Source organism: Panicum hallii, chromosome 1 (genome assembly GCF_002211085.1).
Source record: "Panicum hallii strain FIL2 chromosome 1, PHallii_v3.1, whole genome shotgun sequence".
Taxonomy (NCBI): Eukaryota; Viridiplantae; Streptophyta; class Magnoliopsida; order Poales; family Poaceae; genus Panicum; species Panicum hallii.
Window position 1 is genome coordinate 7,803,709 of NC_038042.1, and position 15,776 is coordinate 7,819,484.

The 15,776-nt window shown below is 48.2% G+C and overlaps 1 protein-coding gene across 1 annotated transcript; it reads left to right on the plus strand.

Moving 5' to 3' along the window:
* Window positions 1–7,410: 7,410 nt before the first annotated feature.
* LOC112874185 (cytochrome P450 93G1-like) lies at window positions 7,411–9,316 on the plus strand. Its single transcript, XM_025937383.1, has 2 exons — window positions 7,411–8,504; window positions 8,579–9,316. Exons 1-2 carry the CDS (start codon window positions 7,545–7,547, stop codon window positions 9,215–9,217), a joined length of 1,599 nt encoding a protein of 532 aa, XP_025793168.1. The 5' UTR covers window positions 7,411–7,544; the 3' UTR covers window positions 9,218–9,316.
* The last annotated feature ends 6,460 nt before the right edge of the window (window positions 9,317–15,776 follow it).

The following is a 15,776-nucleotide window of genomic DNA, read 5'->3' on the forward strand; positions in this document are numbered from 1 at the left end:
ACAAGAAGATGCTACGGACAAATTCTTAGAGTTAAAGATAGTTGCTGCTTCATGTTAAAATTTTATTGGCATAACCGTGATTTCTAACAAGAAAATTAAAATTCTTTTCAAAATCTGAATAAGGCTCTTTGTATATGAAAGTTTCTGGATATAGGTGATTGATAAAATTATCATAACTTAAAGCTTACATCTAACTAATTTTTATGGAGACTTATGATGCACTTATCACATTCTTCAATTGCTTTGAAAAATAAGCTTTCCATGAACTTTCTTAAAGACACTATTCATGTTTTAGACATTGTTAGTCATAAAGAGCAAAATGTTACATTGAAGGTTATATAGTTTAAATGTTTATATTTCTACCCATTTGGTTGAGTTTAATTCAAAAATGTTAGTTAAGCTGTAAGCACCCCTCCAGAATAAGTATCCATGGCCCCCTCATTTATGAGGTTTTGTTGTGTCATGATATTTAAGGTGTAAATAGGAGTCCTCTTATTTTAAGATTTGTTCTATTAAAATAAGGCTACACCAACCCTTTAAAGAGGTGAACTCTTCCAATGTGAAAATTTCATATGGGTTGTTTTATAGATTATTTTCCGTGATTTTTTCCACTTTTGTCTATTGGATTGTTTCCTTTCTCTCTTTACAATCTTTTCTAACATGTTCCCCTTTTGGCCGATTGTTCCCTTGCTCTGTCTACAAGCTTTTCAGACATGTTCCTAGGACCACACACTCACACATTAAATGTAGAGAGAGAGAGAGAGCGCCACATTGAATCATTTTTTTAGTAAATGGAGAGTTCACCAGCCTTTGTGACCGCACACACGCTGAACACAAATATTGAAGAGAACACAAATGAAATGAATATCCAAGAGCAAAGTTTATTACTGCGTATCCATCTATTCTTGATAAAGATATCAAGAGCAACAACCTCTAACGTCTTACTTATCAATCGGATAGTTTTCCTTGTGTCATAGCTGCAACAGGAACCAAAAACCACAACTAATATGCTCCCCTGCATAAAATATTTGAGATATTTTAAGACATATATGCGGATTTTAGGAACTGAGTGTCGGTGTTTCGCACACTGGCTAGTATAAATACGCCGCGATTCTCCGTATTTGATGGCTAATAATCAAAACATGGAGATTTATACTCGTTCAGGCGAATGCCCTACGTCCAGTGGGGAATGTCGTTCTTGTTTCCTGTGTTCGAGTGCTGGATGCTTACAACAGGATGTTTGCAAGCGTGCGAGTACGTGGTATGTGCATGAGAGAGTCAAAAGAAAGTCTAGCTCCCCACTTATAAGGTTGGGGGCTGGGCTACAATGAAAGAAAGGGGTACCTCACCCACTAGGGTTGACTCCCTGTGGGTGTGCTCGGGAGGGTTACACGTGTCCTAGTGTTGATTCCGGAAATGGCCGGCAGCTAAACCTACTTGAAGTGTATATCGCGGGTCGTGATCGGATGTGGCCTAGCACATAATGGTTCAGGCAATCGTGCCCTACATCCAGCCGGGGTCAGTCGGTTGTATTGCTTGAGCCCAAGTGCTCGTGAGAGTTTGGGGAGTTACAAGCTTGCAAGTGGATGATGTGGTTTGATCAAGATCTGTCGAGGTCTTATGTTTTCTCGTGATGATGATTTTTCCTAGGCGGATGACCCTTCTTTTTATAGTCCAAGAGGGTCTCCGTTACAGGGGAACTAAAGGTAGAAAGAGTGAGGTAGAAAGAGAGGGTGTTCTTTGCTTCGCCGGTCGGAGTCGCCAGCTCCGCCAGTCAGGACCACCAACTCTGTCAGTCGGAGCCTTCTGATGACCACTATCCAAGTTCTGCGTCATAGGGTGGCCGTCTTATCTTGTCCCTATGTGTCATGCTCTGTCCCTGGCACTATGCCCCGTCACTCCGTTGTGACGGAGGCGTGTCAGCCACATCGTGATGATGTCGCATCCCGTCCCTTCATGAGGACGGGCAGGTGAAACACTATCCTCCTACAGCGGCAATAAGAGGGATTGTAACCCTCGTGGAGGGAATGGTTGGCCTGTACGGCAAGTTGACTTTGGCGCGTCCGTCCTTATCCTCAGCACCTGGCCTCGAGGACGGCCAGTGTGCGAGGCCCGGCCAGCCTCCGACCTTGTCGGTCGGGGAAAGTGACACGTGCAAGGCGGAGTTCGGTCGGCATATTAGGTCGGAACCATAGCACGGACCTAGGCCTTGGTCGTCCCCTCGATCAGGGATGCGGGAAGAGGCTCCAGCCGACCGGTCCCGACTGGTCAGGACCGTGGGTCTGAACGGCCTGGAGAAAGTCACAGCTCAGGAGGGCGCCCGTTTGATCCACACGTCATCTTAGGCCATCTAGAGTTCTGGCAGGAAGTGGGCCCGTTGGGAACCCTAGGTTCCTGGACTCGTCACCTAGCTAGGTTCGCGTAGGGGCGTTGGATTCCATCGCAGTGTGACGTCAGGTACTGCACAATAGGCCAGCCATATTGTTCGACGTGGCTTCGGTCCTATCCACTAACTCTGTCGCAAGACATGGCGTGGGCGTGGTCCTTGTACGTGGAGTTTTTATCAGCGGGGGCATGCTTGGCGGCCATCACGATGGTGTCTACAGTCCGACCACTGAGTGGGTGGTCGGATCATCCTTCCCCTTGGTAGCAGGCGCGCCTCGCTACCCTAGGCTTGACGGTGGAGCGCAACACGGTACGACCCGTCCCATCGATCCGACGGGGCACGGGCGGACGGTGTAGGCGTCGGTTCAAAGGAGGCTACGATGTCCCAACTAACCAGGGGCATGAGTGCTAGATCCTCGGTCCGTAGCCCACACCCCTATCCCTGATTTGTCAGATCGGGCGTGTGGGCTGTTGTGCACATCACATCGCACTTGACGTATTTAGGGTCCGTCTGGTTGGACCGTGAGTTATGAGAAAAGCTGTTATGAGTTATGAGTTGTGGAAAAGCTGCTATGAGCTGTGAGAAAGCTGAAAGACGTTTAGTTGGTTGTAGATTTGGTATGAAATGTTTGTAATGCCCTGAAGGTGTGAAAGACCTTTTATATGCAAATTGATTGTAAAACTCTGTGATATTCACTATGAATCATGTAAATGATCATATTCGAAAAGAAAATCTAATTATTTTTAAACGTGTGGCATCATCTCCCTAAAATCACATCCGCTGCTCGGCAGCTCACGCTTTCCACGCTCAAAAAATCAAGCGGAGGAACCGGAGCAAGTATATTCCCTAATCTCTATTCACTACCACGTGCTTGCTACTCTGATTCGCGCCTTTCACCACGACCACGTGAGCGGGCTTGGCTGGTAGCTCGCGGCCGGGGAGCTGCAGCTGCTGCGGCGCCATGCCGTGCTGCTGCGGCCACCACTGCGGAGGGGCGCGGGGCAGCCGGAGAGGAGGCGGGACCTGGCCGGAAAGGAGGTGGGGCGCGGGGCTCGCGGAGAGGAGACCGAGCAAGGGCGGGAGTTGCCGTGCGGTGCAGCTGGCAGATGGGCGCGGGGTGCGCTCGCCGGCGGAGAGGAGACCGAGGGAATAGAAGGGGATCGATTGAAAAAAAAATCCGAAGGGTAGATAATATAATCAGTGGTAGGAGGATAATTCCGTGGAAAAACTACTCTCCACAGCTAAAAAACAGAGGGAGAGTTGCTGTGAAAATTGAACTATAAAAAACTTTTTTCTAATAGAACCTACGGGAAAATTATCCTTTAGTTTGGCTTTTGAGTTTTTTTAAAAAAGCAAATACACCCTGCTCCTCAGATGTGTTCTTGTCTTCGACCTCCCGAGGACAGGACGTTAGGTCAGCCTTCGGCGGAAGTGGCACGCGCTCCCCTACGACCCCAGCGAGGGAGTCGGGAGATCGCCTAGTGCCCCTGCCCGGGAGCGGGTCGGGGCGTCGGACTGCGTCATGCCCAAAGGGTCCTGGTTGCCGCCGTCGCGCGCTGTCGGGCTAGCTTTGCTGGCCGCTCGGCCTGGGAAGAACCTTCCTTGGGGCACCCGTGGTACGCATATCCGCCGTCACCGAGGCACATGCAGTTGGTCATAACATTTTCTTAACACATTGAAGTAATTCAAAGCACTTTTCCTATGTTATATAGTAACGGTCAAAACTTTCACGTTCCATTTAGGTAGTATTTGATAACGCGGAGAGAGGGAACACAGCAATACAACTGACAAGAAGGAAAGGAATTTACTTAAAGGAAAAAAATGCCAACCTATCCTGTGGCAAGGGAGGGAGATGCTATCTTTTTCTCAAAGGAAAAGAAAAGCGAAACGCAGCTCTGGCCCTGATTGCTATGCTCTACAGTCTACTCCAACGTTAATGCGAGAGTGGAATTGGTTAGCTGTCCCTCTCTGCCCTGATTATAAGCAATACTGTAGGTATGGACGTTACGAGTCGTGTGACACGACAATTTATTTTCTATGGACATTATTATTCGTTTCATTAATTGGACTTGGTGCGCAGCTAAAATGGACTGGAGACTCATAAGCAAATAGGTATGGCCACACCTACTGACCTACAACAGATGTTTTTTTCTTTCTATTGGAACGTCGTTGTTCGTTTAGCTACACTTGGTGCCATTGCAAAAACAGATGCACTATGCAGACCACTAGACATGCATGCGGCACAGTCAAATCGTTGGCCACCTGACTCACGACAAAGTAAGGGCTGGGACATAGAGCCTGATGATTGATGAATTAGTCTCTTGTAAGAACCGTTCAATTTGAAACCGTTTTAAGCAAATCGCCGATCATTATCTTTAAGATGAGAGCTACCATGTGTTCGCTTAAGAGCGTGCCACATACTAAGCCACATTTAAAGACTTCAACAACCGACACGTCATTTACTTAAAACGATATCAAATCCGGTAGTTCGGTACGTGCTTGCCACATGCTAGGAAGAAACACATGTACCATCATACAATTTGCACGTTACCATAAGATCCATGGAGTGCATAGTTTACATAACACAAGGTTCAACATTAAGGTTTACAAGTTCATGATAAGGATAGATCAAATCTGAAATTAAAGATTCAAACTCCTTATTACAAGCCTTGTACGCACGAATAACATTAGAAGACGCACGAATAACATTAGAAGAGATATAAATTTATATTTGATGTTTCCATTATGCTCTCACACAAGTCTAGCTATGCAGTAGATAAAACAACTAGAGCGTGGTAAGACAACGATATCTTTGCTCAAGGACGACATTGTGATCCAACAACTCACTTCTCTCCCGCACCGAAAACGGCGGGATAGAAATGACCAAACACAAGCTCCGGCTCACCTGCAACTTAAAAGGTTATAGCAACGTGAGTACAAAGGTATTTACAGGACTTACACGATTATATAAACAAGGATCGTGCAAAGAACGCTCAACAAAGGTGAGACTTTAAGGTTAAGTAATTATTGCACAAGCATGAGCATTCTAATGCAACAACTAGTTCTATAGTCAAAATTAAGTAATCTTGCCCAACCTAATATAAATTTTAGTTGATTAATGAAGGAACAAGTGTTTGATCAAAAGATAGATAACATGAAGCCATAACCATCATACACGAAACCCACCCTTGAGTTGACTTGGACAATAAGCATGCAGATCGTTCCAAAATCCAAACAGGACGTGTCGCGTTGTGCACTGTCCTATTTGTTTCACGGGACTCAGTAGCAGTTCAAACACAAGTCCCGATAGTTAGGCAGAGTATGGCCAATCCTTGACCTTTTGGAAGGTACGAGACTTTTGCACTCCGTTTATATATAGTACGAAACTTGTAGACCTGCTCATATGCCTTTGCTAATACGGTGTCTTAGGTGGTGTCGAGGGACTTGGAGACGTCCATAATAATGCAGCAAATTGACCAAGTGAGTTAGATGTGCTTCGTCTGCATGGGCAACATGTTTACCACAAACAAATACTGCATTCTTTACGCAATGCTAACTCTAGATCGCAGGGAAAAAAAATCTGGTCAACCTCACTGCAGTTTAATCTTTTGGATTTGCGGGCTTTTAACCAAAATGAAATTATGGTTGACCATCAGTCATCTCGTTTGGACTGTTTGGCCGGTGTGATTTCTAAAATATCAACTGGAGCGGAAAAACTAAAGGAACCGGACATGTAAAAAGTTGTTCGAGAATAAATATAATATGTTCTAATACAAATGGGAGGCACTGGTCAATATCAGTTATAGTCTTAACTCGACGGATGCAAGCTAGACGCTAGTACATGTAGGAGAGACAGACCCTTTAGCTCATACTGTTCTTTGAGATGACCATTCGGTTGTTTCCTGCTCACAAACTTTCAAATGGCGTAAAACATTAAGGTGGATTCTGGCTGCAAAACTATCTGCTTTCATGCAAATCACTTCGAAACCAAAACCTGAGTTTACATTCTCGGATCCCAATAAGCAAGAATCCGACGGTGGCATTTGGGGGTGCATGTGTCGCCGTGTGCAGGAAATCCACTCTGATGTATGTATTGTTTAGAGAAAAATTAAAGTTTTTACAAGATCATCGAGCCTATATATATCTAAAGCTTTGTTTATTTTAGCTAGAGATATTGTGAAAAGCATCTTGTGTGATACGGGACCGCGGAGAGATGGATTGTGGAAAGCTTAGGGTCCAAAAGCTTATGTGTCTGTCTAGCAACATCGATTCTTGCTTATAGCCTCTCTTTCTCTGTTTCTCTCACTCCCATATATGGGCACAATAGCATCTTGGCCTCTTGGGTAAATATGTGTGTTACAGTCTAGCAAAAGCTAGTGCAGAGTGGATTATAAAATTAATGTAGACAAGAAGGATTGGGGAATCCGAGCTCAAAAGCTGATTTAGCTAGGAACTATAAAAGCCGACATGCAGAATCTCTAGTTAAAACAAACAGAGCCTAGACTAATAGCGCACGACTAATCACATCCTAACACAACACTAGAGCCACAAGAAGCGAAGCCAATTCACTCTTCCACCGCCATCAAATCCAAAAATTCACCCACTTTTCAATAATCACTCCAACGGCCGACTCCAAAAGATCACCTTTCAGGCTCAAATCCACTCTAGCTAGGTGCCACTGCCTCATTCCCCCCCAAACCTACATGAGTTGGATCGGATATAAAATTGAAAATCAAAGCGTGGAATCGGATTCCAGTACACATTTCCCATACCTGCAGCATTAACTACCCTCACCGACTTGTGCGGACAGCCTTCTCCCTGCAGCACAAACCTTTTGCCATCCGCCATGACGATCGCCAAGAAAACCCATCCTATCTCCATAGCCTCGAATGTTCTATGCCACTGCCATAGTGCTATGTGCTAAGTGCTATGTGCCAAGGTTATATATATATATATATATACACACGTACATATACTTATATTCTCCATAATGTTCCCATGCTAAACGAGTGTGTATTATATATAATTATGAGAAGCATGTCTCTTGTTAAGTGTTTAACTTCGATGGCAACGATTTTCTAGCTGCGAGAAACGGAAAACTCTAAATCCGCACCGTTAGACTAGAATACTGATCGAGAGTGGAGCTGAGCTAGCGGTCATGGCCATGGAGCAGCCACTGCCCACGCTCCTGGAGCTCATCGTAGTGGTCACCCTGCTTGTTCTTGCCATGAGCCACTTGGTCTCGTCACGGCGATCTCCTTCTCCTTCTCCTCCTCGTCTTCCCCCGAGCCCGCCGGGGCTCCCGGTGATCGGGCACCTCCACCTGCTGCGGCCGCCGGTGCACCGCACCTTCCACGAGCTCGCGGCACGGCTCGGGCCCCTCGTGCACATCCGCCTCGGCTCCACGCACTGCGTCGTGGCCAGCTCGGCCGACGTCGCCAGGGAGCTCATCCACGGCCACGACGCCACCATCTCCGGGCGGCCGATCACGGCGCTGGCCCGGCTCTTCTCCTACGGCTCCGCCGGCTTCGCCTTCACGCCCTACGGCCCGCAGTGGCGGTTCCTGCGGCGGCTGTGCGTGTCCGAGGTGCTCGGCCCGCGCACCGTCGAGCAGCTGCGCCCCGTCCGCCGCGCCAGCCTGGCGCCGCTGCTCCGGGCCGTGCTGGCGGCGGCGGCGCGGGGCGAGGCGGTGAACCTCACCCGCGAGCTCATCCGGTTCTCCATCGCGTCCATCATCCGGATGGTGGCCAGCGACGTGCCGGGGAGCGTCGCCGACGAGGCGCAGGACCTCGTGAAGGCGGTGACGGGGCTGCTCGGCGCCTTCAACGTGGAGGACTACGTCCCCTTGTGCCGCGGCTGGGACCTCCAGGGCCTCCGCAGGGAGGCCGCCGGTGTCCACCGGCGGTTCGACGCCTTGCTGGAGAAGATGATCAGGCACAAGGAGGAGGCCAGGGACCATGGCCGCCCCGGCAATGCTGAGCACCAGCAGGAGGACAAGAAGCAGGCCCCGGCGACACGCCAGCGCAACATGGACCTGCTGGACATCCTGCTGGAGAAGGCGGGGGACGAGGCGGCGGAGGTGATGCTCACCAGGGAGAACATGAAAGCCTTCATCACTGTAAGCTTGCCATCTTACCTTCACCGATCGTGTTCATCAGCATGTTTCTTTCGGTAACAAACGGCGCGGCGCAGGACGTGGTCACCGCTGGGTCCGACTCCTCGGCGGCCACGGTGGAGTGGATGCTGGCAGAGCTGATGAATCACCCGGAGGCCATGCGCAAGGTGCGGGAGGAGATTGACGCAGTGGTCGGCGGGGACAGGATCGTCGGCGAGGCCGACCTGCCGAGGTTGCCCTACCTGCAGGCGGCGTTCAAGGAGACGCTGCGGCTGCACCCGGGGGCGCCGATCGCGCACCGGGTGTCGACGGCCGAGATGGCCGTCCGCAGGTGCACGGTGCCGCCGCGGACGGCGGTGTTCATCAACGTGTGGGCCATCGGCCGCGACCCGGTGTTCTGGGAGGACCCGCTGGCGTTCAGGCCGGAGCGCTTCATGCCCGGCGGCGCCGCGGCGGCGCTGGAGCCCCGCGGCCAGCACTTCCAGTTTATGCCGTTCGGCGGCGGCCGCAGGGGCTGCCCCGGCGTGGGGCTCGCGCAGCAGTCCGTGCCGGCGGCCCTCGCGGCGCTCGTGCAGTGCTTCGACTGGGCCGTTGCTGATGGCGAGACAGGATTTGTAGACATGGATGAGTCCGACGTCGGGCTGGTGTGCGCTCGCAAGCACCCGCTTCTGCTCCGCCCCACCGCTCGCCTGAACCCGTTCCCGGCAGTCGCGTAGCTTGTGCTGCCTCCGTGCCGGCCAGCTTGCCAAGTTGCCTTGTTACACAGAGCCATCGTATGAGTATTTATTGCCACGCAATATAAAAACACCAAAAAAAAGCAGCATTCGCTTATGAAAAGCAAATGGAGAGAAAGCTTTAATGTGACTTCGGTATTTGAGGTCTAAAATATCAGAAATTTGGTGACTCAAAATATTTTGCTAAGATTTATTACACTTCAGTAGTAGATAGCTTGTGTTAGAAAATATGCCCGTGCATTAGATATTTTTAATGGCAATGACTTCTTTATAGCATATCGTATTATTATAGATTTGAGCGGCCAGCTGCATCCACCCAACCACGTCTCCCTCATTCCCCTCCCCCTTCCTCGGTAGATCTACTGCCGCCGCCCCATGGGCCAGTGCCCCTCCGCGCCCGCGCTGCCGCAAGCCCCCGCCCCCGCCGCCGTCCCCCTCGCCACGACGCCGCCGCAGCTCCTCGCCTCCATCGCCGAGGCCGCTGGTGGGGAGGACCACATCGCCGACCTCCCCGAGGAGCTCCTCGCCCTCGTCTTCGGCCTCCTCGGCTCCGGCGATTGCAAGCGCTGCTTCCTCGTCTGCTGCCGCTGGCCCGCCATCGAGGCCGCCTCCCGCCTCCACCTCGCGCTCGACGCCCGGACGCTGCTCCCTTGACAACGAAGGGCTACCCGTCTCCTCGCGCGCCCCCGCTGTCTCCAAGCTCGCGCTCAAGTGCGACCTCCGCGCCGAGAGCGTCAGCAACCCGGCCCTCGCGCTCGTCGCTTACCACCTCGGCCCGGGTCTATGCCGCCTTAAACTCCGCTCCCTGCACGCGGTAACCGACGACGGGGTCGCCGCGCTCGCCGCCGCCGCCGCCAACCTTCGCAAGCTCGCTGTCGGCTCCTGCTACTTCGGGTCCAAAGGAATCGAGGTTGTGTCTGGTTATTTAGGCAATTTATAGGTAGGAATTAGGCAACAATATTATTATAGATATGCAATAATATGGTTCCCAATAAGCATTTTTCCCATATGTAACAACAAAAATATCAGTACTAGGTAAGCATTTTAGGCAATAGGAATTAGGCAATAATATTATTATAGACGGGCAATAATATGGTTCCAATAAGCATTTTTTTTCCCCAATTCATTGTTTGTGTCTGGTTTTGCTGGTGAGTTGTACAAATAGGCATGAACAGGAAAACCGGGGTGGAATTTTCTCATGATACTAGCCTCTTTGATATACTGACTATCTTTGATGTGCTGACTAGAGTGACTTTCCAAATACAGAAAATTCCAAATACGGAAAATAACTTTTCTATTCCATTGTCTTTCCTAATCAGGGGCGGCCGTACGGCCTGCCTAAATTACGGCCGGCCGTACGTTAGCCGGATCCATTTCCAGTCTCTATCTTTGTTTCTACTTCTATATCTATTCCTAATTCTAAAGCGTGGAACGAATCCTTGGTACGTTTCGTCCGTGGTTCCTCCGTTGCGGAAGCAAAGAAAACTCGCGAAATCGTCTTCGTATCGGCGTCCTCTTATCCCATAGTTTAGGTACTCGAACTTTTCACGACCCCGGCTATGAATCACATTCTGGTATCCGTTGTTCGGGGACAGTTCCGCACCGTTCCGTTGTCTGCCCAAGTGCACGTGGGGAACAAAAATTTCTATATTATGGAATCGAACGGCTCGCTGTACTGCAGGTGAAGGCGGCGAGGGCACGCAAGGCGCAGGATGCAAGCTGTGCACGAGGAGGAAGGAGGCTGACTGGCCGAGTGCCTGAGTCCCTAGCTAGCAAGTAAAGGCGGATCGGGGGAGGTGCAGTGGCGCTGTCCTGGAGCGGAAGGTGGCCGAGAACGCAAGCTGTACACGAGGCAGAAGAAGGCTCAGTCCCTAGCGGCCGTGGGCAGCGGGAAGCGGGGCGCGGCGCGGCGCGGCGATTACCGCGCCCTCGGGGTGTACCACCAGCAGATGGCAGCGCTCGTCAACTGCGGGTCTGCGACGAGGTGTGCAAGGCGCTATTAGCAGTTCAGATCTTCAGGACAAGGCCGGCACGGTGCCGTCGCCGTGGATGGGCGGGCGGCCACCAAGCTAGGGCGACACCAAGTCATAATCTGATGATGGACGCTGTCGTGTTTCCCTTGCTGATTGTGGTATTTTAACTAGCCATAAGCGCAAGTAAGAAACTAGAGAATATGCGTAGAGCAATCAGTTTAATGGGCAAAGTTTAATTTGTTGCCGTAGAATCCCAATCCGCCGCCGTGAGGACCATGCATGTGGTGCATGTTCTTGTAGCACAGCAACACTTGATGCAAGCTCAAAATTCATTAATTAATTAATTAATCCGTTACTGATATGGGATGCTGGATATTTTTCCTTATAATTTCTATTTTGTCCCTAGGTCATAAGATGCTTCCAGTATTCATCATGCAGTGCTTGGCGATTTAACATTTTCCACATTAAAACTTTGTTTAAGTAAAATTTTATTTATTAAGTACCTCGCAGGCAATAACAGGTTATCTGAAAATTACTTATCAACTTTGCCAATCACCAATTAAGAATGCTAGGCGAAGCGGTTGAGTGCCGCACCCCAGATGGCCACCCCAACTTATGATGCCACCGTTCACCACCACATGGACGTGGACGGCCTTCAGAGTTCAGTCTACATATGCCAATAGATGGTTAGGGAGGTGAAGAAAATTAAAGACTGGGAAGCAAAGTGACTGAATTGAAAGCAACTAGATAACAATTTAGGAGCAGATAATAACACGTAGCAACGCACGAGCATTTATGTTATATTTCTAAAGAGTAGATTATTGGAAAAAAAATTACGTGCGGGACGGCCGCACAATGCCTTCGTGCGGACGTAGTCCCGATGCTCGACGCGTGGACCTGGAGACCATCGGACGCACAACGCCTCCACGCGCTTTCTGATCGGTCCAGGCTCGGCTCAAACCAATTATCGGCGCGGCTCCGCACGGGCTCGTCTTCGGCACGGGAAAAAAAGGAAATCCTTCCCCAACGGTGGCGGATGCGGTGGCGGCAGCCTCCTTCCCAACGGCTGCGGCGGTGGCCTCCTTCCGAATGGCGCCGGCCTCGTTCCCTAACGGCGACGGCTTCTTTCCCCAACTGCGACGGCGCGCGGCGACCTCCTTCCCCATCGGCGGCGGCGGCGGTGGTGGCGGCCTCCTTCCCCAACAGCGGGGGCGGTGGTGGCGATGGCCTCCTTCCGAATGGCGCCGGCCTCGTTCCCCAACGGCGACGGCCTCTTTCCCCAACTGCAATGGCGCGCGGCGACTTCCTTCCCCAACGGCGGCTGCGACCTCCTTCCCCAACGGCGATGGCAGCGACGCATCTCCTTGTACATCGGATCCTTCCGCAACAACAGCTTTGTATGGGAGCAGTATGACTGAAGATGCGTCGCTATATGGGAGTATTTGTTTAGTAGATTGCAGTAGCAATGTAATAGCATATAATAGACTATGTGAGTTACCGTTGATTTTGATAATTGATTGTTTGCATGATAGAAAAAGAAAAGAAACAACACTTGATTGAAAGAAATGGGAAACAGCTTCAATGTTTATGTCTATATAAGGGAAGCAAGGAGTAGCAATGAAGCATAATTTCAGTTGTCAAAATGAACAGGCTGCAATGTTTCATTCTCATTTCAGCTCTTCCGTTACAAAATGATGTAACATCAAAACATCTAATCCAGGCTTCCACCGCAACAAAGCAGTTTTTGTCAAAATGAACAGGCTGCAATGTTTCATTCTCCTTTCAGCTCTTCCGTTACATCAAAACATCTAATCCAGGCTTCCACCTTACAATCAAACCCTGACAGAATTCTCTAGTGTACAATACAGCATCACTGAGTAATTGAACCGGACTGCAAACCATTTACCATCATATGTTTTTATTATTTGGCACTCCATCAAATCGCAATTTCCTAACAGCTGACAGAGCATCTTTATCAACTCCTAGTAAGAGACTTGTATATCCTCCTTGCACAGCACCTACCTCCATAACAGAAGAACTCATGTACATATCTAAGGTTGGCATTGTGGCATGAGCTTCCCCTCCTTGAACTGATGGCATTGCCATGGTTGCAAATTTGCTACTACCATCAATTGTACTGGTATTAACATCTTCTCCTGAAATCAGTAGTAAAAATTAAAATAAATAATATAGAAAATACAGGAGCACATTATGCTTAAGTGGCTAAAATTGGTAATTATCAAAACCTTTGTTGCTCACACTTTTCTTTTTCTTTCCTTTTCTCTTTTCTAGGGATATGGTTCCACGTTTATTCTTTGGGCCTTTTACCACATTAGGAACTCTAAATGTTATTTTTTTCTGATAATGTATCAGTTGGACAAACAGTTGAAACCTCATTGGCTTTTTCTTGCACCTTGCTTATCCCATCATCTTCTTCCAAGTCCAACTTATCAATGGCTTTCTCTAGAGCATCAAGAAGCTCTTTTGACACTGAACACTTCGGTGCAATAGATGTTGCCTTCCATGATATACGTGCAGCTTGGGTTGTCAAATTTTCCTTCTCGACTCCTTTTTTCCTACAAGAAATTCTCTTTTTGCATATTTTGTCCATCTCTTCAGTATATATTGTGGTCGCAAAACAAAAACATCATTTATGTTGAAGACTTTGAGGGCATGCTTGCATAATATGCCTACACATTCATACTTTCTGCAAGAACATGAGATGGTCAAATCTGTAATGTTAAATACAACTGTTGCTCCATGATCAGATTGCATATGCATAACCTTATATGTCAGTTTTGAGCCCTCAGGTTTTAACAATTGTGTAGTTAACACAAATTGCTCTTTAAATTCTGCCTCAAACTCCGAATACATTCTACTTGTATATGATTCAGCTGCAGTCTTTAGCATAGGTAAATATGGACTGTATGTAATTTGGCTCTTTCGACGTGACTGAAAATCTGCATCCACCTCATTTGCACGAAGACTAGCACATACCTTATCACACTCTACAAGGAGCTTTGAAACACCAAGTTTCCGGCGAAATCTTTTCTTGAAGACGTTATTCATTCCTTCACTCCTTTGAGTAGATGTCATATCAGCTGTAAATGAGTCACGATAGACAATAGCCCATTTCTTCCTCAAACCATATAGGCTTGACATCCATTGATTCTCCTCAAGGTTGTAGTCCTGCAACAACTCATGCCATTTCTTATTGAAGTAAAACTCTGATCTGTCTTCGTGGACACAACTCTTAAAAGCAGGTAGAAACTTCTGAGGATGCTTCTGAATTACATGCCCGAGATGTTTAGCAGCATTAAGATAAATATGCCATAAACAAAGACGATGACTTATCTTTGGAAGTACATAAGCAATTGCACCTGCCATGGCTGCGTCCTGATCGGTGAAAATTGTACTTGGATGCTTGCCTAACATTGCTGTTAAAAAGGTCTTGAAGAGCCAACAAAACGATGGAATAGTTTCGTGAAATAACAATGCCGCTCCAAAAATTATTGTTTGCTTGTGATGGTTCGTGCCAAGTATTGGAGCAAAAGGCATTTCAAATTTATTAGTCAGAAATGTGGTGTCAAATGACACAACATCACCAAAGCAGGAATAATCCATAATAGACTGACCATCTGCCCAAAAAAAATTTGCTATACGACCACTTTTCTCACCAATATCAACTGCATAAAAAAATGTAGGATCCTCAAGCTGCTTATTCTTCAAATAGGTGCATAGTGTTTGAGCATCATTAGATTCTAAGTACTTCTTGCGCTCACGACTAATCTTATTATTACAATCCAACTTTGAATATGGCACATGTTCAGCCCCTCCATAAAACTGCTTCATGAACTCATACACCTAGGCAGATTTCATCCCAGCTTCCCGTATCTGGCCAATTAGCTTCCGATCGGCTTCTTTGATACATCGTTGGGATCTTAGATTTTTTACCTTATTTGGACTAGCAAGATAAGATAATGGTTGTGCTCAAATACAACTTTTTGCACCACCCAAATTCCTTCTTTACTGACCTTAAACTGAACATGAGCACCACATCCAATCCTTGTCGTACCATTTGATGACTCATTTCTTCCGTATCCTTCGTTACTACAAACAATATACTTTTGATATACAGTACCATCCGGTCAGTGCTTTGTCGAGCTTCTTCTAATGCTAAACCCATTCTTTCCTGCATACGTGTTCTACATCTCATAAGCATCGTCCTCCGACTCAAAAGCCAGTCCAACTTCAGGAACTATCAAAAATTGCCCAATTTTATCCGGTACCTGTTGTAAACAGTTTAAGAAAATACAATCACATTCTAGCATTATCAAACAACACGGACAAAATCGACAATCAAACAACCTTTACCTGTGTTGCCCGAACCTCATCTACATGTTCTGCGTCAACTGCTACCATGCTGACATCAACATCCGCATGTCCAGCGGCCTCACGTTCTCCAGCGGCATCACGAACTCTAGCGGCATCACGTTCTCCAGCGCCATCACGATCTCCAGCAGCATCACGTTCTCCAACGTCATCACGAACTCCAGCGACATAACGAT